Source organism: Scomber japonicus, chromosome 10 (genome assembly GCF_027409825.1).
Source record: "Scomber japonicus isolate fScoJap1 chromosome 10, fScoJap1.pri, whole genome shotgun sequence".
In the NCBI taxonomy this organism is placed as follows: Eukaryota; Metazoa; Chordata; class Actinopteri; order Scombriformes; family Scombridae; genus Scomber; species Scomber japonicus.
This window is the reverse complement of record NC_070587.1, coordinates 31,047,393-31,071,857: the sequence shown is the minus strand read 5'-3', so window position 1 is coordinate 31,071,857 and position 24,465 is coordinate 31,047,393. Positions and strand designations below refer to the sequence as shown.

Sequence of the window (24,465 nt, the reverse complement as noted above, 5' to 3'; positions counted from 1 at the left end):
TGTGCTGAATCACAATATGAACACTGTAAAGGTATTATAAGCTTGATGTAGTTAAAGTATTGCAGTAAAAGTACTGCAGTATTATGAGTGATGTAGTATGCAGTATTACAGTAAAAGTACTGCAGTATTATGAGTGATGTAGTATGCAGTATAACAATAAAAATACTGCAGTATTATGAATGATGTAGTATGCAGTATTACAGTAAAAGTACTGTACTGCAGTATTATGAGTCATGTAGTATGCAGTATTACAGTAAAAGTACTGCAGTATTATGAGCGATGTAGTATGCAGTATTACAGTAAAAGTACTGCAGTATTATGAATGATGTAGTATGCAGTATTACAGTAAAAGTACTGCAGTATTATGAGTGATGTAGTATGCAGTATTACAGTAAAAGTACTGCAGTATTATGAGCGATGTCGTATGCAGTATTACAGTAAAAGTACTGTAGTATTATGAGTGATGTAGTATGCAGTATTACAGTAAAAGTACTACAGTATTATGAGTGATAAAGTTAAAGTATTACAGTAAAAATAACCACATACTTACTTTATCAATATAACATCGATCATGTGATTGATGAGCATCATTGATAAGTGATTTAAATCATTTTATTACATATGCATAACTTGGTTTAAAAGTTGTGTAGTTATGTTTTGGTAATGACTGAACTTATATCTTAAAAGGACAGAAGTTGACTTTCTTCATATAAAAAGTAACTTGCAGAATTCGTTTTAATAATTAATCTATTTTTTTAAAAGATGAGGGCTCGTCCGGGATTTGAACCCGGGACCTCTCGCACCCTAAGCGAGAATCATACCCCTAGACCAACGAGCCACACTTTCCTTACTTCAAACAGCTGTTTCTGAATTTACTATATGCCACGTTGGCTGCTCCTCTGTTTCTCCCCAAACTTCCAGATTTCCAGAAGTCTTCAAAGTGCTTTTCTGGTGCGTGAGTGACACCTGATGGACATTTAAGGCACTGCAACTAAAAAAAGTCTTAAAAAAAAGTTTTTCATTTAACCCTCCTGTTGTCCTCAGGTCAAGGAAGGACAGAAGGAAGGAAGGAAAGGAGTAAGGAGGGAGGGAGGAAGGAAGCGAGGAAGGAAGGAAGGAAGGAAGGAAGGAAGGGAAAAACGAAGGAAGGAAGGAAGGAAGGAAAGGAGGAAAAGAGGAAAGGAGGAAGGAAGGCAAGGAGAAAAAGAGGAAGGGAGGAAGGAAGGAAGGAAGGAAAGGAGTAAGGAGGGAGGGAGGAAGGAAGGAAGGAAGGAAGGTAAGGAGGAAAAGAGTAAGGAGGGAGGGAGGGAGGGAGGAAAGGAGGAAGGAAGGAAGGAAAGGAGTAAGGAGGGAGGGAGAGAGGAAGGAAGGAAGGGAGGAAGGAAGCGAGGAAAGAAGTATGGAAGGAGAAGGGAACAAAGAAAGAGGAGAGGAGGGGAAAAACGAAGGAAAAATTAAAGAAAGAGGGAGGAAGGAAGGAAGGAAGGAAGGAAGGAAGGAAGGAAGGAAGGAACAGTCAAAAGACAGATGGGGTCAGTTTGACCCGGGAGGACGACAAGAGAGTTACATTTCATCCTATTCTGCAGTTTATGAAACCAAACATATGAAAATCATTATCTTAGTAATGAAAGTATATATATATGAAGTCAAAGCACCATTTTTTGGGCCTTGCTCTGTTGTATTTTAACATTTTATCTGTATTTAATGATTATTTTTACCTTAAAATATAAAATAAAGATGATATAATGTGGTTTCAATCAGGAAGTCTGTGTTAGCCTAGATCAAGGGCGTCAAACATGCGGCCCGTGGGCCAGAACCGGCCCACCGAGGGGTCCAATCCGACCCACTTTCTTTCCTGTGTTCTTTTCCTTCCTTGCATCTGTCCTTCCTTCCTTCCATTTGTCCTTCCTTCCTTCTGTTCTTCCTTCCTCCCTTCTTTCCTTTCTTCATTCCTTCCTTTCTTTCTTCCATCTGTCCTTCCTCCCTTACTTTCTTCTTTCATTCCTTCCTTCCTTTTTTCTTTTCTTTGTTCCTTCCTTCCTTCCATCTGCCTGTCTTTCCTTCCTTCCTTCCTTCCTTCCATCTTTTTAATGATCCGACCCACATCAGATCAAATAGTTCTGTATGTGGTCCTTGAATGAAAATGAGTTTGACTCCTCTGGTCAGAATTTTGTCCACTCACGACTTCAGAAAACAACATTTTATTGCATTTTTTTTCAATTTCACACCATCAAAAGAAAAAAAAAAAAAGAAAAACTGTCTGCTCATAAAAATACAACAAACAGATTCTTTATACATTTCCACATAATGTCCACATGTACAGTATGACATTATTATACCCCCATTTTTATATATTTTTATTGATATATATATATATATATATATTTTATTATATATTTTTATATATTTATCTCCCGTTTCTTTTTAACATAAACGTAACAATAAGAAAAGGCAACATGCAGGTGATAGCAGCACATTTAAAAACACAGATAGAGAACATTCAACACAATATGTTGAGATATACAAAGTCTTTTTTTTAAACTTTGTACATCCCCCCCAAAAAAAACCTAATAAAATAAGATGAATATTTTTAGAGGTAGTGCTCAGTTTTAACCACAGAACAAAAAAAAAGTGATGAACTTAAACTGAGCCACAGACAGCAGTGTGTTTCTCTACATTTACTGAAAAAAGAAGGTGAAGATTTTTAATGTTTAAATTTTGTTTTCGCAGCACTTTATTGTACAAAAGAAAGAAGGCATCATCTGTCACTTTGGTTTTGGGGGGGGGGGCTTTTTTTTTTTTTACCATGTGTATTAACTCCAAGTCTCGAGGAGAAAAACACTTAATTACTGAATCAGCTTTAATATAGAGGAGGAGAAAAAAAAAGACATTTATAATTATGCCTTTAATGTTTCCACTGTAGAATAAAGTGCTTCTTCTTCTTCTTCTTCTGGGTGTTGATATGATGCCAAATAAGCACGATGGAGGGGAGGGGGGTTTAAAAAGAATAAACAACTTAATGTAAACATGGCTTTTCTGTGCAAGAACCTGTACATACATCCATAAATTCAAACTACTCCCCCCCCCCCCCCACCCCCCCAAAAAAACACAGAATTTAAAGTGCGTTTTTTTCCTCCTCTGCCTTACACACGTCCATTTTTTAAATCTCTATATAAAATACTGTGAAGGTGGTCTTCATACTGCTGCTGTTACCTAGCAACACATTTTAATTATTATTTATTTTTTACAAGGAATTGCATTTCTTTCTTTCTTTTTTATTTTTAAAAGGTCCTTTGTTTTTGCATTGAGTTGCTTCTTTAATCTCAAACCTCTTAGAACTCAAACAGAGTTCAACTATTTGAGTGTGAGTTGCTTCATGGTGTACAAATATTACCACATCATAAATAATCCTATGAATAACAATGGTAACAATAATGTGCAAATTATTAGTGGAGTGAGAGTTCGTGGGGTTATTTCTTTTCTCACTTTTGGTTATTCTTTTCTTTTCTTTTCTCTTTCCATAAATGACTTAAAGACAACTTTTAGAAATGATTTGAACAGACAAAAAACTAAAATAAAAAATAACACCAGAAACGGACTCGGCTGCTGCTGCATGGACTTTTTAAAACAGTTCATTCAGGAGATGTAAAATGTCTTTTAAAAAGGCTTTTCAGAGGGTGGAGGTGGAGGTGGAGGTGGAGGGGAGAGGGGGTAACGGAGAGGGGGTAACAGAGAGGGGGGGTGCAGAGTCTGGAGGTGACCCCACTGAGATCCATAGTGAATGGAGCGGAGAGATGATGGTGTCCAGTCCAAACGACCAGTCTGAAAGGCTGGAGGAGGGAAGGGAGGGAGGGGCTAACAGGAGGAGGAGAGTGGTGGATTTTGGTGGGTGGTGGTGGGAGGAGGGGTAAACTCGTGGAGGTGGAGTTATAGAACCTTCTGGAGAATGGCATTGGGCACTTCCAGAGTCTCGTCCTTCACCAGGACGATGTCATAAGAGTCCAGGTATTTGTCCAGTCGCTCCTCCACCTGTGAGGTCAGACCGGAGAGAGGAACTCATAAATCTCACAGCAGCACTGAATAACACAGATGATTAATGATGAATGATAAATGTAACTTTAGGTGCAATTTCTGCCTTTTTTTTAAACTCTGAACTCTCTTTTCCAAACCTACAGATGTTTAACTCCCACATACATATACATATCTTTCGTACCTTGTCGTTGAGGAAGCCGATCTTCAGGATGTTCTCCACGTTGGGAACGCCGTCGGCCATGCTGAGGTCCCCGAGCGAGTCGCCCATCAGGACGATGTTGCAATACTCCCTCAGCTGCTTGAAGTACTCCGTGTTCCTCAGGGCGCCGTCGTGCTTGTTGTAGACGTGGATCAGCTCGCCTTTGAAGCCCTTCAGGACTCCCTGCGAGACGGCCGGGGATAAAGACAAAAAAAATTAATAAATCATTTAAAAGTGTAAAATGAGGTTCAACACAGAGCTGCTTGACTGAGTGAGAAATTGTTAAAAAACGTAAATGTGTAGAGACGCACGTTGTCGTCGAAGTCCATGAAGTTGGAGACGACTTTGACGTTGGGGTGGTAGACTCCGGCCTGGCGGATGATCTCCTCCAGGACGTCGCCCAGACCGGCTGAGAAGATGAAGACGGGGACGCTGTGCTGGTGCAGGCGGTCAAAGAACTGCTCAAAGCCTTCCCTGAAACCCAGCGGTGATCGTACAGTGATGACGGTCAGTTATCGGTTCTACAGGTGTGAATGATGCTACGTGCTGTTAAAAGTTCATTAAATCAGAGGAACACATACCTGAGTGCAGCGTCAGACTCTCTCACCACCTCGGGCAGCTTGTCTTTCTCTAGCCGCTGTTCCACGAGTAGCGTGTGAGACTTGAAATACCTGCAAACACACACACACACACACACACACACACACACACACACACACACACACACACACACACACAAACACACGCTTTTAAATGTGAGCAGAATCTAGGGCTGGGCAATTAATTGAATAATAATCAAAACCGTCATTTAGAAACTCTAATCGACTTAATCTTGCTCATGTCAGTTAATGGTGGTGTTCACTGTTGCCATGACAGCAAAGGTTGCATATCTTTAAGGAATTTGTAAAAACTTGTCTCCAGTGATAATTTTAACCCAAACCATGATCTTTACATAGAAGGAAGGGAGGAAGGGAGCAAGGAAAGAAGGAAGGAAGGAAGGGAGGAAGAATGGAGGAAGAATGAAGGAAGGAAAGAAGGGAGGAAGGAAGGAAGGAAGGAAGGAAGGAAGGAAGGAAGGAAGGGAGGAAGGTCCCTCCTTCCTCCCTCCCTCATTTCCTTGGAAAGGAAAAGAGGAGGGAAGGAAGGAAGGAACACTGAAAACAGACGGGGTCAATTTGACCTGGGAGGACGACATGAAGGTTAAATCATCTTTATTTTCACTCCCTAAAGATCCTCATGTGTGAGGGCAGCAGTGTAAAATACTAAACTAAAGAAACATTGAAAATACATAATTGTTCATCAAAAGGTGGAGATAATCGTTATCGAGGTTAAAAGTTCAATTAATCGTGATTTGGATTTTTTAGCTCTGTGTGTGTGTGTGTGTGTGTGTGTGTGTGTGTGTGTGTGTGTGTGTGTGTGTGTGTGTGTATGTGTGTGGTTATATCTGTGCCTTACCACTCCACCATGAATGGGTATTTCTCCTCCATGGTGAGATTAGGGTCGATCTCGATGGGATAATATTTATTCTTCAGCTGCAGCAGCTTCTGCCGGCATTCCTCCGTCACCAGCTTGCAGTCATCAATGATATCTGCGCAGAGAAGAAGAAGAAGAAAAAGAAAAAGAAGAAGAATATCAGTATTATAATTGACAGTCTATAGTTCCTGACACCGGTGAGTAAATGTCTCTGGTTGTTCTTACTGTGACACGTCGGGCAGCGTTTGCCGTTGATGGCGAACTTGCTTAACGTCATGTCGAAGTCGGTGATGATCTGCAAAGAAGTCAGACAGGTGTGAGAGACGGACGGGCGCGTTAAATACCGAAACAGGCAGTAGAAGAAGCAGAGCAACTCACAAAGAACCTAAAAGACCGAGTGGCCTAAAGCACTAAACACACATTTGTATTTATGTCGAATGTGTTAGAATAAAGAAACAAAGAAACAGACAACAAAACAATAACCATACAATGATTGAAAATATTAGGAACACCATTCAATATAATGCACCCTAGTACGCCACCACCTCTTAGTACAACCTCAGTAATAAACATAAAGTTGAATTATCACCTTTTTTACAATGTTAAATGTTAAAAACTGAAAATATATAAACTTCATAAAAGTAGAATTTAAAGCAGAGCTGTTGTATTGGATCGAATGAGACTGCACAGTGTATATCACAACTTACTTTAACCGTTATATGTTCATGTTTGCTTCTATTTGTGTAGCTTTGTTGTCTCAGTTTAAGATGCATGTCCTATCTTTATATTCTGAGTCTGGTTCCTCTTAAACATATTTTGCCAGTGAAGCTGTTTCTAAGGAGGACACTGAACTGTCACAGCTGATATTCTGAGTCTGTCCCTGTGCAGTGAATCTACCACTGGGCGGCGCTGTTCTGCCTAAACCCTGACTTGTGCTTCTCCAGGACTTTGTGCGTTTACCTGAAGTTTGGAGGCTCCTCCCTTGATGAGACCACAGATGATCTGCTCCACCCGCTCGGGGTCCCTCATATGGACCGTCGACTTCTCAAATTGAGGCATCTGGAGAGGAGAGAGAGAGAGAGAGAGAGAGAGAGAGAGAGAGAGAGAGAGAGAGAGAGAGAGAGAGAGAGAGAGAGAGAGAGAGAGAGAGAGAGAGAGAGACAGAGAGAGAGAGAGAGAGAGAGAGGAGAGAGAGAGAGAGACAGAGAGAGAGAGAGAGAGAGAGAGAGAGAGAGAGAGAGAGAGAGAGAGAGAGAGAGAGAGAGAGAGAGAGAGAGAGAGAGAGAGATTCATATTTTAGATAACACAGACGAGGGAAATACTGAAACTATGAAGAGGCTCCATTATCGTGAGCTTGCAGCGCTTTGTCCTGCAGGTTATCTACGGTGAGAGCTCTGGTATTAAGAGGATGACAACGACGAGGAAGAGGGATGAAGAGCAGAAGGAGGTGTGTGTTGTTATCAGGCATGAAGACATGTTCCTTCTTGATTATAAACTCCACACCTCTCCTGTCACATCAATCATAACTAACTCGTAAATTCAAATCTTTTTTTTCCGACACTCCCTTCAGACTAATTGAACACAGTGTTCCCTGGATCAGACACACACTGCTGTGGAAGGGGTGTGTGTGAGGAGGGGGGGTACGAGGAGGGAGTTACTTCAGGGTCACGAAGCAGCTAATGTTTGGAATCTGTCGGTGTTGTATAACGAGCTCAACAAACACACAAACAGCCGCAGCCGTGCAGAGAGGAAACTTCAGCCCGTCGTCATTCATTCATACATTTCTAAGCAGCGTTGGTGAGATATTCACAGAAAACTAAAGAAATAATAATATATTCACATTTCTCTTTTTTTTTATGACCCAAAATGACTAATAATTAATTAGAAAAGTGGTTGGCCAATAATTTTACAGTTGGTTATGAATTAATGGACTAATCATGGCAGACTATCAGTGTATTCTAGTATGAACGTATGAAAAAGCTTCAACACTCTGATGATAATAATCTTGACAGCTGACAGATGAGAGGAGTGGACACACTGTGCATACAGTAGGTGTTGACTGTGCTGATGAAAAGCCAACAACTGAAAAACCAAAGTACACAAATACACACACACACACACACACACACACACACACTCTCTGCAAACAAACACACACATACCCCCCCTCTCTCTCTTCGGGGCTTACATAATCAGCTTCAGGCTTCTTAGCACCTCATGAATCACTCTGATCCCCACAGAAACACAACACCCCGAACAGAAACTAAATATAAAACATGAATCCTTTATTTTGTTTCTGTCGGCTCTCTAGTCTCTCACACACACACACACACACACACACACACACGCACACGTTAGTTTTTTAAATGACAGGGTCTTCGGAGACTCTGCATTCCTTTCCTCAGGGTCACATCTGTATGAAAACAAGTCGGGCCGCCTGCGTCGGCACAGTTTTAGAGAGGGCGTGTTCCTCCCTATGTCACCCAAACTCAAACTCGACGTTCAAAAGAGCAAAAAAAAAAAAAAAAAAAAAAGAAACACTACAACCCTTCACAGAAATTAAACACAATACGAGACTCTAACGACACAGTGTGAACCTGCCAGATGTTCTTCATCACGGTCCTGCTCCTTATTTAGATTTTTAAAAACACAATTTGCACCATTAAAGACCCGAGAGTGAGTTATGATGCTAGCGTCTAACCTCAGACAATATACACTACAAATGCTGAGGGTCAAAGGTCAAAGGTCAAAGCATCCTAAAAACAGCAGAAGTGGTAGATCTTTGTTCTTCTACAGTCTGTTTGAAGTAAAATAAAACAAAAAGGCTACAGCATGATGAAGCATAACCGGTTAATTATGCACACACACACACACACACACACACACACACACACACAAACGCACAAACACACACACACACACACTTACCTCCAGGGTTTGTTGTCTCAGCTAAAAAACAAGAGTGAAGAAAAGATTGTGTGGCTGGCGAGGGCTTATATATCTACAGCAGCAGCCGGGGAGGGAGGGGGGCGTCGCCCAAAAATAGAAGCAACAACATAACCCCTCCCCCCCCCACACACACACACATATACACACACAGTTTCAATATAAATAGGCGTGGAATGGGGCCAGTAGAAGAAAAATGACATCTCCCCTTGTTCCAGTAATGTGACCTTTGACCTCTTGAAAAAGGAACCTTTAAAAATCAATTAGGGTGGGGGGAGAGGGGAGGGGGGCTAGCTTCAGTATTACTATTGCTGAGCACACACATTTCAAACACACACACACACACACACAAACACGCCGGTAAATAGCTCGACGCTGCATGACGAGTCACGAGGGTCAAGGTTCGGTGTGAGAGTCAGGCTGTTTGGTCAATGGTCAGTCACATATGACACTCACACGCGGACATGCCTCACACACTCACACACACACACACACACACACACACACACACACACACACACACACACACACACACACACACACACACACACACACACACACACACACACACACACACACACACAGTGTCTTATCTCTTCATTCTCTCACACAGAAACTGGTTGAGTCTGAACATGATCATCATTTAGATTTAATTACATATACTTCTCTCTTTCTCACACACACACTTAGGTAAGCCTCTTGAGTGGCCCCGGGGCCCAAAGTTGTCCTCCTTTATTTGTCAGCTAATCCTAAGTCTTCCATTATTGTATTTGTGTGATCAATATCACGTCAAACCGCTGGAATACATCACCATAAGAAACCTGAAGCCTGTGATGGATGAATTTTGGGAATTTGTGCAAAAACACACACTCCGAGTTAACGAGAAGCGAAGACAACTTTTGTGTATTTTATTTCCATTTTTGTACACTGTGGGTCACATAAGGAAAAAGTCCAGCTAAAAGAGTAAAAGTGTATCGGGTGTTTTTACCAACTATCAAATGTAAAAATGGGTCAAATTGAACCTTTAAACAGTGTGTAAGGCATCAGAATCAAAATATACTTAAAGTACCTAATGTAAAAGTAATCTTCATGTAGAATTGATCCAGATGAGAATAATGTAAGTACTAATAAATTATTGTGTAAACAGTTACTTTACACACTGCTGGGTAGTTCATTCTATAATAATACATTATAATTTATTAGTTGATTACATTGTGTATTAAATGACCTAAATCTGCAAAGTTATTAGTAACTAAAGCTCTCAAATAAATGTAGTTGAGAGAAAAGTACAATGTAAGTCTTCACAGTGCAGTGGAGTGGAATCAATCAATCAATCAATCAATCAATCATACATTTTTATTGATATAGACCCTAAAGAGTATCAAACGGTTAAGTCCAGTGCATTATCAATACTAATATACCTAATAGTCAGCTCCTTCTGATCAACATGCAAAACAAAAGAATAAATTAACAAAATTCTCAAAAACTAGAGCTGTGTCGATTACTTGCCAACTAATTCAAATTCAATTCAAATTCTCTGGTTTCCATAATTTAAAAGAGAGAAGTCATGGAAATGAGACACACCGGCGATTTAAAAAACAGAAGATTGAATTCTGCATTTAAACTTTTGTGCAACACTGTAAATTCATCCTCAGGCTCAACTTCTGCTGATTGAGACATCTCTTCTTTCTCCTCCTCTTTCTCCTCTTCTTCTTCCTCCTCTGTCCCTGTGCGAGGTTGCTGGTGGGAGACGGGAACATGAGGCCAGCTATCTCTTCCCTAAGCTGATCTCATAACAGCTTGCATACCGCGACTCCCCCAAAACTAGGTCGACGCTCTCCGATTACACCCCGCCACAATAAGAGCACGTCCCTGCTGCACACAGAAGACCTGGAACCGCCAATCATCAGGGAGTGTTTTTATTTAGTCCTGAGGCATTTCTATCACTGTCTTCACTCTGGATGTTTTTTGTTTTTTTTTTTAAAATGGGGTTTGACCCCGTTTGCAACAGCAGATTTAAATTTTTCTTTCTTTCTTTTTTCATCTCATTTACTCTCATTTTAATGAGTTTCGCCGACAAACATCTGTATGTACGTTTTTTTGTGTCGATGTGGTTTAGTCAAATTTAAAGGGTAACTTGCACACATTCTTTTTTTGTGGACCCAGCGTTAAATTTTTGCTTTTAATCCATTTTGAGAGAATATATTAGAGGATTATGGTAAAAATGTGGTGTAACCATAAAAACTAATTCAACTTGCTTAAAAACAGTAAATAGTCAATAAAACAGCATATCAACTAGTTTGGCATGATCTTACATTATAACTTTTATATTAAATAAAGCTAATGGAATACTATTGTTCTAAATATTACATTTCATCTGGAGAATCATGGAAACATTTACACTCATTATTAGTATAAGTCCACTTAAATACACTGTAGGTGGATAAAATATGATTTTGTGGTTGTGGCATATGCGATATGTGCCAATACATTTTTTAAAGATACACAGGTCTAAATAAGATTCTCAGTCAATATATTGATATCTGCATCTTTTAATACCCTAATATCTTTATCGGCATCCGCCCCAAAAGTCCAGTATTGTTCGAGCCCTATTTAAAAACCAATGACCCAGACTTTCATGCAGAGTAATGTAACATGAGGTGCTGTACATAGTTCGAAAACAAAAAATAAATAAAATTTAAATAAACAATGACTCATTAAAAACAAGAAATGAGGAAATGCTATTCTAACTCATGATATTGTGTGATAGGAGTGGTGACTAGTGACTGTTTAGTGGTGTAAAACCTAAAAGCTACACTCTCTCTGCTCTCTGAAACATGAATCAAGGTTTAATCACATTTATTGATCAGTCAGATCGCCTATTGATGCTTTCTAAATAGATCTCAGGGTTCAACATTTGGTATAGACTCTTTTTATGAGGTGATTCTTAGACCCAGAACATACAGCGAGGGTGTTGAGTATGAACAGTATGTTCAGGTTAAAGTCCCGACTGGCATTCCTCTGAAATCCCACCTGAGCTACACGAGTCCTTGACGACCTTTGACTCCAGCCTTGAGGCTTGCTGGAGTCAAAGGTCATAAAGGACAGGAGTATTTAACCCCCCTCCACCCCCCAAACCCCCAATTCATGTACTGATAAAACCTTAAAATGTTTAAATGTAGAACAATTTCAACATCTTCTTCTTTTAAAAAATTTGTCTGTAAAACTCTGCATCTTTGCCCTTTATCGGTTTCGGAGGACCACACCCCACAGTGGGAGCTGCTGCTGCTTTGGTCGTCATGGTTACGGCCATCTGCCACTACTGATAAGTCGGCGCGGCCGCTGGAAGACGTCCGGACACACTGGGGAAAAACTTCACCCCACCGAATGATCATTATCTTTGCAGCTCCCTCTACACTTCGTGGGAATCGTTACAGAAATACAAGTGACATTTTTAAAAAAAACCCAAAAACATGCCTTCTGATTGGCTACTCGGTTATTAAGGGTCATTTATAGTCATTCCAGCATTCTCATGATAAAAATAAATAAATAAAGTGAGCAGCACAGCGTGAATTACAGCGTGTCCTGACTCTGAGGAATAGCTGCACCATGATACTGGTGATATGATAATAGTGTGAACACGAGCCTGTTACACTGAATGATTGGCTTATCTCAGCTGTTTTAAATACAGAAAACAGTTAAATAACTTCCTGTGTGAGTAATCAGGAACACTCAGCTGACATCCTCTGCTCTTACTCCTTTTTTTCCTCCTCCTTTTAAAAAGTTAATAAAAAGTAAGACATCCCATTATTCTTGTAAATAATGTAACAATTATTCTATATATTATTATATATTTTTCCACTTTTATTGTTCTTATTGTTTTCCTTATTGCTGCGTTTCTATTTCACTGTCCACTTTGCTGCTGTAATAATACAAACTTTCCCATCTTAGGACAAATAAAGGATTATCTTATCTTATCTGCATTGTCTCTATACGTCACATTATTATTAATTTCACTGTCGTTGTAACATTAAGTGAAATCGGTCTGACATTTAGTGGTAGTAAAAGCAGAAACCTTCCTCCTTCAGTACCAGTGAGGTGGGTTAGGGTTAGGTCAGACATCAGTAGCTCTGCTCAGTGACTCTTCAGCTGCTGATTAACAACACTTTGACTTTTCTTTTATTAAAAACACCACAAATTAAAGTTGTTAATCTACCCGCCTTAAATTTGGGTGACTTTCATCGTCATGTCTATGGTATTAACCATTGGGTCAGGGGTCAGGGGTCAGGGGACGATCATAGTTGAATGAGGAAAACTGTCAATTTATATCTGGATCAGTGACAAATAATGATTGACAAGATGAGCAATTCATTAAAAAATAGTTTTAAAAGCAGCATCAAGTTTGTTAAAATGTACACTTTGCATTTTTGTTGATTTTATATCATTTGAAATGACATTTGCACCATTTTTTACCAAAAGTAAGACTGAATGCTCCTGAAAATGTCAAATGGTATAACCACAAAAGAATGATAAATACTAAATATTTGATCACCTACATTGTATTTAAGTGGACTTATACTAATAATGAGTGTAAATGTTTCCTGATCTCCATGATTCTCCAGATGAAATGTAATATTTAGAACAATAGTATTCCATTAGCTTTATTTAATATAAAAGTTATAATGTAAGATCATGCCAAACTAGTTGATATGCTGTTTTATTGACTATTTACTGTTTTTAAGCAAGTTGAATTATTTGGTACAAAGTTTTTATGGTTACACCACTTAGACATTTTTACCATAATCCTCTAATATATTCTCTCAAATGGATTAAAAGCAGAAATTTGATGCTGAGTCCACAAAAAAGAAGGATGTGTGCAAGTTACCCTTTAAATTTGACTAAACTACATCGACACAAAACAACACTCCTGCTCCTGGAAATGTCAAAAGAATGATAAATACTAAATATGTTATCCACCTACAGTATATTTAAGTGGACTTATATTAATAATTACTTCACTTTAAAAACATCAAATCAAAAGAAACATTTTTGGAGTATTCCTACATTTAAATTTTAAAGCATTTTGTAAATACTGAGCAGGACCCATCCTAAAAACAACCCAAACAAACAGTAGACTGCTCCCAGTAAAGAACCTGCTAATGAACTCACACGAGACTCTTTAAAATATCCTCTCCCCTTGTCTAATCTTTCCTGGGAGCACAGTATAGTGTGTATCAAACCGCAGCAATGATGAAACTGCATATCATGTGTGGATCGTTGCGTACACACATCTGTTTCTTATCACGACCTTGGCAGACGACAGATTCACTTCGCTGCGTTTGGGTCTTATCGCTGTCACTTTGCACAAATATACACCCAGTTCTGATTAGTCTAATGCAGAAACTGATCATATCTTATGTTAAATGTTAAAATAAAAACCCTGATTTGCTCTGAGGATGTGTACAGTGCCCCCCATCTCCTCCCCTCTGCAGCTCTACAGAGTGAAACGTTGCTTTTTTTCTGCCATCTAGTGGTGAATCAGCTGAAACACACACACACACACACACACACACACACACACACACACACACACACACACACACACACACACACACACACACACACACACACACACACACACACACACACACACACACACACACACACACACACACCGGACTCTTCCCTTAGAAACACAATAACACCATTAAAAAAACAACTCTAAACAAGCTACAAGACAAAAAATAAAGCCAAATAAATCACCAGAGTGAATTTATAGAGCACATAAAGCATATTTAATACATTTGTGCATTTTTCTGATAAAAACACAACATTTCTTAGCATTAAAGAGCTAAACTGCACTATGTGACGGACTCTGGTTATTAGTGAAGGAATAATTTGACCTATTTGTTCACTTTGCTTTCAAGAGACAACCTAATGTATAATCTACCTGCTCAGTCCTGCTGTCACGATTATAACTGAACAAACACTCCTAAAATAATGAGCCTAACTGTAGTTACTGACACATACTGTACCGTACACCTGTGTTAAATGTGTTTGTAAACCAACTGAACTCAACAGGAACTGATCCAGATTATAGCGTCAGATCAAAAACCAAAAATATGAATCTGTATTTATGCACAAATCTCAAAACTGATATCTAAAGCTAGGTATTATTTAAAAATTGATAATACCAGCACCAATACAAGTATCCTTAAAGTGATACCACTATTCCTGCACATCTAAATCAATCAATCAATCAATCAATCTTTATTTGTATAGCACCAAATCACAACAGAGTCATCTCAAGGCACTTTACACATAGAGCAGGTTCTACACCGAACTCTTCAGGTTTTAACTTTAAAGAGACCCAACATTCCCACATGAGCAACAGTAGCAAGAAAAAACTCCCTTTTAACAGGAAGTAACCTCAGAACCAGACTCAGAGTGGGAGAACATCTGCCTGGACCGGTTGGAGTAGAGGAGAGAGAGGAAGGAGAGGAGAGAGAAGCACAATGAAAATCAACAATGAAGCTAGAAGGTCCTAAATGACTGGATTTAGCACAAATGCATTTTAAAAGTCAAACGCTGGTGCTGATTGGCTGTGAGCAAGTCCGTACAAATAGTCATATTTTTTAGCTCTGGGTGCAAAAAGGCTTGATTGCAGGTATCGTTTGACGGGAGAAGCTTCGATTTGACTTGTTTGTTTGATAGCAGCCATGGAGAGGAGAACATCCACAGCCAGACTGAGTAAAACAAGATGGATATTTACTACAAATATTATTAGTTTAGTATATTTAGTTTATTTAGTATTAGTATATTATCAGTAAGAAGCAGGAAATGTCTGAGTAGTAGCGTCTGATGATATTAGACTGGACAGAAATTCACACAAGTGGAAAGATTCACTCTTTTACCCCGAGATACGAAACTGAAAGAGTTGACAGATACTGGAGGAGACAGAGACAGTGTTTGAATCTGAGATGACTGCTTTATGTTTGCTTTGGATGGAGAACTTTGTTTTATTTTACCATGACGGGACGTTTAAAGAACCCCCCCAAAAGACCCGAAACCCAATCTACTCGCCAAACTCCTTCCTGCTTTCTGTTTTGAATGATATCCAGCATTTCACATCACAGTAGATGACTGTCTTCTTGTCTTTTTTTATTAAATTTACTGCTGAAAACAAAATCATATACGAACCGGCTCGCTATATATGAAAACATGAATGTGTGTAAATATATTTGCTACCTGAACACTTGAAATCTACTGCACACTTCACCACTTTGAAGAGACTCACCAAATCCTGGTCAATTCAGCAACAAAAACATCCTCATGTCTAGTTTTATGTATATCTTATGTGTAGCTTTTATTCTGTATTTATTATGCTGACGTCCTTGGTTTACTTTTTTTTAAATTCTTTATCTTTTTAAATATTTGTATGTCTCACTCTGAGTTATAAACATCACACAGTTGTTCTAGCCTGTCTGTGTATACTGTATACTGTATCTGCCCCTATTAAAGAAACCATAATAAATAAATATGACATGTTTTGTGTTTTGTGGCAACGTGGAGAGCACGTCACCACGAGTTCAAGGTGGATTTATCATCAAAAAAGTGGCGATTTGTCCTTAACTTTAAAATAAAAACTAAACCTAAATAAACTCAAAATCACCTTGTGTGCCTGAGCTGCCCGGTACCTTCAAAATAAAAGCATTAACCAGTACTCAAATGAACTGAAACGATACTAAAACTATAATCAAACTAATTCAGCTACATTCTTCACAACAAAACATTTCATTATTACATTATTAACCTCGTGTCGTCCTCCCAGGTCAAATTGACCCAGTCTATTTTGACTTGTTCCTTCTTTCTTCCTCCTTCCTTCCTTCCTCCCTCCTTTCCTTCCATCTTCCTTCCCTCCCTCCTTTCCTTCCCTCCTTTCCTTCCTTCATCCTCCCATGCTTTTTTGATTTGATTTATTGATCACTTGGATCTGACTGATTGAAAGCTTAAAATAAATGTGTGGAGTTGAACAGTAATGCCCTGATCTTGAGTCAATTATTTCATGTCCTGAACTTTTGACCTTTGACCTACTTAGTATAGGACGCTGATGCTTATTGTTACATTTTAAACAAACAAAGGGAAAAAAAGGCGTGCTGGTAAAACGAGAGCAGTAACCACTTCAGAACAAAAAACACTGTGGCTTTTTGGGAATGAAGAGAAGAATGAACTTGTTCTTTTTTTTGTTGTTGTTGTTTTTCTGTGAAGGATTTGGGGGGCGGAGGGGGGTGGTGCCAAATCCCACTGTGGAGGAACGGTCAGAGGATGAAAGCCTGACTGAGTTTTTTTTTAAGGCTCCTGTGGGTTTAAAGCGGATGTGTGTTCGTCTTCAAGGCGACATAAAAAACAGAAGATCACAAGTTTCTTGCGCTGAAGGTCGAGACAGGAAATTAAGTTTCTGTCCGGCAGTTTCAGCGGCTACTAAAACCCCCCAAAAATCCTATCTTCACCTGGTTTCACTCTTTCACCAGATGATGCAGAGCCGACACATGGACACTGGTTGCCCTGCAGCTTTGCTTTTTATGTGGCACTTTGCTCCTTTTTTTTGTATTATTATTTGAGAGACTTTGGGAACATCCGTGGAGGTTTGTGGCTGAAAAGTCGTGTTTACGCCATTTCTGTTTCTCCATTCGATGAGTTAAACACGAGCAATAACTGCCGGCCGAGTTGCAACAATTTGACGATTAATCAATAAGTAGAATAATTAAACTAACAACTGTTTCAGGGTGTCTGCATATTATTTTAAGCAGTGTTTCCCACACATAGACTAATTCGTGGCGGTGCGCCACAGATTCAACACCGGCCGCCACATATTGTGTTACGTTATTAATTATTTTTTTTAACGCTAATTAAAAAATACGCATAATATTCGTTAAGCTGCATTTCCTTATTCCTTTCTCTGCTCTCCCTGCGTCTCTCTGTCACTCACGCGTCTCTCTCACATAGCCTACACACACACAGCCCCCCCCCGTCGGCCGGTTTACTGAAACCAACCCCCCCCCCCCCCCCCCCGTCGGTCGCCGGACTACCACCACACATTGCCTTCAGATCTGTGGGAAACACTGTTAAGTACACATTCAATGACTTTTAATGTCTCTTTAAAAGGAAAAACTAATACTATTACTCATATGTGATATATTATGAGACATGTAATAATGCAAAAGCAGGATTATACTGTTGTAGTGGGTTGAAATGGAGCTGCAACTAATGATTTGTTTCATTATAGCTGCTATAATGAACTGCTGATTATTTTTTTACTTAATTAATAAGTTGCTTGCTTGTTTATATAAAATAATGATAATAATGATAAGTAACGTAAACTGAACATATGTAATTTCACTCAAATCAAATGTAATGCCTCAACTCCTACAAGTCCACACATTTTAAGACTTTTTAAGGATTCTGCTGTTTTGATAATAAATAAATCATTTTGAGTCATTTTTTCCAAAGGAAAAAAAGTGAATACTTTCTCTTCATTCAGTCCTTGATGACAGGAAACTGAATATCATTAAGCTGTGGACCAAAACAGCTTCATTGACCCATTTCACCTTTTTTCTGGTCAACAATGAATAAAAAATAAAAAAAATCCGAAAATTCAAGTCGTATTAATCAATAATTACGATAATTGCTAGTTTCAGTCATAATTGGCAGCATGACATGAAAACTAACTGAGCAGACTCACTGAATAAAACTGTATTCATTCATTTATGTGGAGGAACTCTCCAATGTTTGAGCGTGTTTCTCCTCCATCGTTTGGGTTTCACGAATTACACAAACCGGCAGTTAAATCCTTCACTTCCTAAATCAAGAATGATGCAAACAAACAGACGTCAGGTTGTTAACGGTCAACAAACTGTGCCGCTCTAAAAATATTCAGACTGTTGCAAGACGACAAAGGAGTTTTATCTAGCAGGAAAATGAGATAAAGAGAGATAAAAACCATGAATGTTTTACCTGCACACGCTTTGGGAGCTGATCAACCATTTCTACTGCAGAGAAGATGGAAAAGTGACAAGTGACGGCTCAATTTGGGAGAGAGGTGGGGTGGGGGGTGGCGGGGTGTTACTTTTTGAATGTTGAATGAGCTTGTGTGAGTGGGCAGTTCATAGAAAGGTGGAGCCGAGTAACTGAAGACATGAATCACACACTGCAATATAAAGCACCTACTGTTCAAAGTCTAAAAAAAAATCTGCTTTGAAGTCTGAAATAAAACTACAACTTTACAATCCCTGCAACACATCTTCTTCTGCATGTTAACCTTTATAACACCGGAGTACTCTTCCTCTTTACTGAAATATGTAGTCAAATAGGTAGATAAACAAGGAGGTAAAAAGCTACATTGCTTATTTGTTTTCCCGCCTTAATACCAACACACACACACACACACACACACACAAAACACACCTTTCTAAATATAGACAGATGGTTATTAGTATGCAGATTTTATGTAAATAGTTGCTGGAGGATGGAGGGGAATTCAGGCTGTAAGGAAAGATGGTTTTCAGGCTTTCTGCAGGTTTCAATCATAGACTGTATAAAAGAAATGGACGTAACATCCGTGACGTCACCCATTGGTTTGTGAACTGCTGCTCGGAAGCCAATAGTTTTGAATCTAGGCAGCGCCATCTTGAAAATTTCAGGTGCATGCTGGGAAAAATAAAAACACAGATTCTACTTATATGGTCATGAGGCGGGGCCATGGGGGGTATTTAGGGGAATGTGATGTGTTATATTGTCTGACCCTCAATATAATGACAATAAAGCTACTACCGTAAATTCTGGACTACAGAGCGCACCTGATTAAAAGCCGCATGCTCTAATTTTAGAAAGAAAATCAATTTTGTACTTGTACAAGCTGCACCGGATTTTAAGCCGCAGTTGTCCCACGTTGTAATATGAGATATTAGCTGGTGTGTCCATCGGCGATTGCACGCAACCCCCCCATTATTTGGCTAGTTTGAGTGCAAGTGTACCCTGCTTGAGGGAAAAGAAGCCAATTTTCCAGGAATCCCGGGAAATCGACGATTTTTCAAAAGGCAACACTAGCTGAGCCCTGCTCATTTCAAGCAACACTAAATGCAACGTGGAGACATTATGCATATGGGTTCCCAATCCGACCATTTATTGTGTATTATTTTATCATTATTAAGGCAAAAGAACTCAGTTTATGTCCATGGACATTATAATGAATAGGCTATAGGCTTAATATTAGTTTGCATCCAGCGTGCTGTGTGGACTTCATTACATCTGCTGCACCGATGCTACCACAATTATCACATGCTAAGTTTATAACGAAATTCGTTAAAGTAAGTCATTTGGCGACTTCTAAGTCATTAAACTAAGTCTTACTTTTACTGGAGTAATCTACCTCGTTCGCACCTGTCATTGTACATGCTTTTCTTTGAGTATTTTCCATGTTGATGAGAGTGAGTACAAATGACTGATTTACAATAATAAAGTGTGCTTGATTTATCACACAATTTCATTGGACCTCTGTGAACTACTCATCAATTTTATTGGTCTACTGTTACTAGGCAAAATGTTTTGGGCGCCACGAAAAAAAAAAAAAGCATTAGCTGCACCGTAGTAAAAGCCGCAGTGTTCAAAGTGTGGGAAAAAAGTAGCGGTTTATAGTCCGGAATTTACGGTAATCTAATTGATAAGAATGCTGACAGATTTGATATAGTCTGTACTGTGTTGAAAATAAATAAAAACATTGTTCAAAAAAAAAAAAAAAAAAAAAAAAAAAGGCGACAGAGGAAGCGGTAAATGAACATACATGTTTATGTCTTAACTAAATGTAATCTAAGACCTAGTATGCAACATATGGATGTATTTAAGACTTTTTAAAAAGACCTAAAATTGAGATGATCACATTTTATTTTAGACTTAAGACTTGTTAAGGCCCAGCAGAAACCCTCTAAACAACTTTTGGTCACCAATATGTTTTTTTAAAAAGTATAAAATGGGCAATAATACCAGATCTTTATAAACATAAAAACACCACAGCTAAACCTCTGTCAAGGAACCTAAAATAACTATTTCTGTGACCTTCAGGTGCCTCACATTTAACAGCAGAGACATGTGCTGTATTTCTGCCTCTGGTTTCTTTATCCACTGAATGAATCACACATTTTAAACCCCTTATTTTTCATTTATATTCTGCAGTTTGTGTTAAATATTTACACTTGAATTGGGGGGGGGGGGGGGGGTGTTGGAGTCCAGCCTGGTTCCTGTCGGACCGGTTAGAGAGCCGGACTGATGGGGGGGGGGGGGGGGCTGCTGAATCTTGTGTAACCTGCATGCTGCCTGTTAAACGACAGACACACAGAGCTGCCTGCAGGACAGAGGACGCAAGCTGTAACGCAGCATCACTGACTCTCAAAAGCTCTCTGCTCCCAGACAGGAAGCTGCTGCTGCTGCTCTTTTCTATGGAGGGGGGAATAAAAGCTAGCTGGTGACCTCTAAAAAAAGCAGCTGCTGTTTTTAGGGAACATGCGCCTGCGTGAGAAAGCGTGGTGGAGAAGCCACTGCTGTCAAGTTACCACAGTGAGAGCGCAGCGTGGAAAGGGCCGGGGATGGTTTTCAGAATAAAGGAGCACATTGCATCAGCAGACAATTACAGCTCAGTCTGAGGGCCCTTGAATTGCCATTAGCTTTGTTTTTATTTCATTTGACTTATTTAATCCTGTTGTTATTTTACAGAGAACATCGGTAAACTTTTAACTCCTCAGTGTCCAAAAAATAAATAAAAAAAGTTAGGGTCAAAGGGCAAATAGTTTGTGCCGTACTGGCTTGTCAGCTTTGTAAAAGACCTCTGCTGACACTGTTTCAGCTTTTCAATCCTGTACTGAGACTCATTTTTAAAGACTCGCCCGTTCGCCTGACATTAACATTAACTGTGCAGATAATGCATTATTTCATGAATTGCTTTTAATCGGCTGTGTGCTTGTATTTTGCTATTTGTGTATGTATTTTAATATGATTGACTGTCACTTTATGCTCCTAACTTGTTTAATTGCTATTACAATTGCTGCACTAACACTGTTAAGTATGGAATCCCGTTTCTGCCAATGTGTAGAAATAAAAAAGAAGATCCTGAAATGCAATATAAGGAGAAACTTTCACAAAATAATTACTTATGTCTCTATCTTGAGACAGTTTCTCATTATAATGACTTAAATAATTATTTTTTCATCACATGGGCAGATATGGGCTTCCATAGTTGAGACTATGAGCAATAATATGAATGTATTAAACTCCTTCTTCAGGTTTCAATACTGAACAGCTGCTGGTTTCTAGTAGTTAAGAACTAAATCGTTGCTGATTTCTACATCCTACAGAGTAATAAGATGGCGTAATAAACAACATTTTCTCCTGACAACACCTCAATGGCACAATACCGTCAGAATATCACATTTTGAAGGATTAAGTTCTCTGCATAGTATCTCATTATCTTGACATAAGCTACTAACATTATTTTGAGATAGTTTCTCTTATTTTGAGTTACTAAGTCATTATTTTGAGATACTATGTCATTATGTTGAAATATAATGTCATTAAATTGGGTTACTAAGAATATTTAGATATAGTTTCTCATTATTTTGAGTTAATATGTCATTATTTTGAGATACTGTCATTATTTTCAAAACTGAACAGCTGCTGGTTCCTAGTAGTTAAGAACTAAATCGTTGCTGATTTCTACATCCTGCAGAGTAATAATATGGTGTAATAAACAACATTTTTCTCCTGACAACATCTCAATGACACACAACATTCAGAATGTCACATTATTTTGAAAGGGTCTCGCTCTCTGCTTCCGGTCTCACGCTATCTTCCTGCCGCCATCTTGACGCAGTGTTGTTTTTTTTTTTGGCGGCTGTCGTCTTTTCTACTCACCATTTCTATGATCCTGGTTTTCTTGCCCGCTCGCTTCTTCTTGGCGACGATGTACTGAGCCAGCACCACGCCGCCGAACAGCGCGCAGACGCTGGCGCTGGCCGCGGCTCCGACCTTCACCACGGCCGTCCTGTCCATGACGGTCGGTCCGCTGTTCCTCCACCGGCCTGCCCTCCCGCCGCTCGGAGAGAAGGAGGTGGGAGTCCCGTCCTGCCTCCTGTTAACAGCCGCCGTGCAGCCGAAGATCGTCTAATGCAGAGGAAGACCAGTCACTCTGCGGAAAACACACATTTCAGAGCCTGTTTACACCGAAAAATCACCGAAGATCGTCTATGAAAACTGAAACAAGTCACTCTGTAGAAAACACATATTGTTATTGCACATTTACAGTCATAATAATAATAGTAATAATAATAACCCTTAAACTATGACGGGTGGAAGTAACAAAAATTAGCTGATAAAAATGGAGGTGATGAAAATGCATGTGAATTGAAAGATAGAGTAACAAATTATCAAATGATTTGATGAAAAAAAAAGTCGATTTGATTAAAACAAGTCGTGATATAATGAAAACAGAGTCATGTTTCATCATTCTTCACTCATCGTTCATCACTCACAACACAAAATTATTATTTATAATTTAAGATAAAGATTGCACATTTACAGTAGTAGGCTAATAATAACAATAACAATAATAATAACCTTAACCCTTAAACGGGCACGTGTGGAAAATTATTATTTTTATTTAACTTTGATGTTACTAGTTATCTCATTTGTACCAAAGTAAAACATTTCCACAAATCATTTTTAACATATTTTGTATATTTTGGGTTTTATGAGTTGTATCTCCTCCAGGATACGTTGCCCCTTATTAAGGTATAAAACCTGTATGTATGTATCTCCTGGTGCACATTGCCTGTTTAAGCGATGCTAGGATCAGATCTTTAGAGGGGCTCAGCTCCTAATGAGAATTTGACATACAATGCCCTGCAAGTGTTCAAACCCCTCTGCTAAACCACTCGTTTCACTGGAAAATGTAAATTACAGCAAAAAATATCAAATAACAAACTATAGTGTACAATAATAATAATGGTTCCGAATAAACATTCACAGATTTCTGCAGAGAAGACCTGAAGATAGTTAATGATAGTTAATGTTGCAGCATTAATGACAGAACTATCCATAGTACATTAAACCTGTTAAAATAAAACCATTTGAACCTTTTAGGGGTTTTGAGATCAAATTTAGGGGTGCTTGAGCAGTAAGCACCCCAAAAAAGGGTCTATAATCGTCCCTGGTCAGCATGCCCCCTTTAAAGTGAACAAAAATTACACGTCACAAAGTTACGTACAGGTTACGTTAATGTTACTTGTTTTTTACGTTACCTAGCAACGTTACCTAGCGGACCTACAGTAAATAATAACAAAGTATAATAATAATAATAATACATTTTATTTATAGTCTAGAGCGCTTTTTAATAATACTCAAACATGATTTACGTAATTTAAAGACAATTTAAACCTTTCGGAAAACATCAAATACACAATACATTTTAAAAAAGCAATGCAGAGAAAAACAAAACAAAAAAAAGAAAAACATAATTAATATTAAGAGCAGACTTGAAAAAGTGAGTCTTAACATAAAGTTGGCCTGTTTACTTAGAAATAATCATAATAAAGTTTAAAAAATAAATTAAAATGAACATAATTTACACGTCACAAAGTTACGTTCATGCTACTTGGTTTCTACGTTACCTAGCAACGATGCAACTAGGACCTAAATAATAACAAAGAAAAGTAAAACAACATTAAAAACATGAAAAGGTGTATCTTTAGGTAATGTTGGGCTGTTACAGT

The 24,465-nt window shown here is 38.7% G+C and overlaps 1 protein-coding gene and 1 non-coding gene across 3 annotated transcripts; both read right to left on the bottom strand.

Annotated features, from left to right (window-relative positions):
• Nucleotides 1-766: 766 nt before the first annotated feature.
• Nucleotides 767-838, bottom strand: trnap-agg (transfer RNA proline (anticodon AGG)). The gene has a single exon. It is a non-coding gene; the product is annotated as a tRNA-Pro (tRNA).
• A 2,884-nt stretch (nucleotides 839-3,722) lies between these two features.
• Nucleotides 3,723-22,776, bottom strand: nt5c3a (5'-nucleotidase, cytosolic IIIA). Of its 2 annotated transcripts, none has more exons than XM_053326305.1 (8): nucleotides 22,610-22,776; nucleotides 6,665-6,763; nucleotides 5,930-5,999; nucleotides 5,687-5,819; nucleotides 4,813-4,902; nucleotides 4,543-4,705; nucleotides 4,214-4,414; nucleotides 3,723-4,029 (listed from the first exon to the last, which is right to left on the bottom strand). In XM_053326305.1, exons 1-8 carry the CDS (start codon nucleotides 22,745-22,747, stop codon nucleotides 3,928-3,930), a joined length of 996 nt encoding a protein of 331 aa, XP_053182280.1. In that variant the 5' UTR covers nucleotides 22,748-22,776; the 3' UTR covers nucleotides 3,723-3,927. The 2 variants fall into 2 exon arrangements, with proteins under 2 accessions (XP_053182280.1, XP_053182281.1); XM_053326306.1 differs by lacking the exon at nucleotides 22,610-22,776 and adding an exon at nucleotides 8,633-8,638.
• Nucleotides 22,777-24,465: the final 1,689 nt, after the last annotated feature.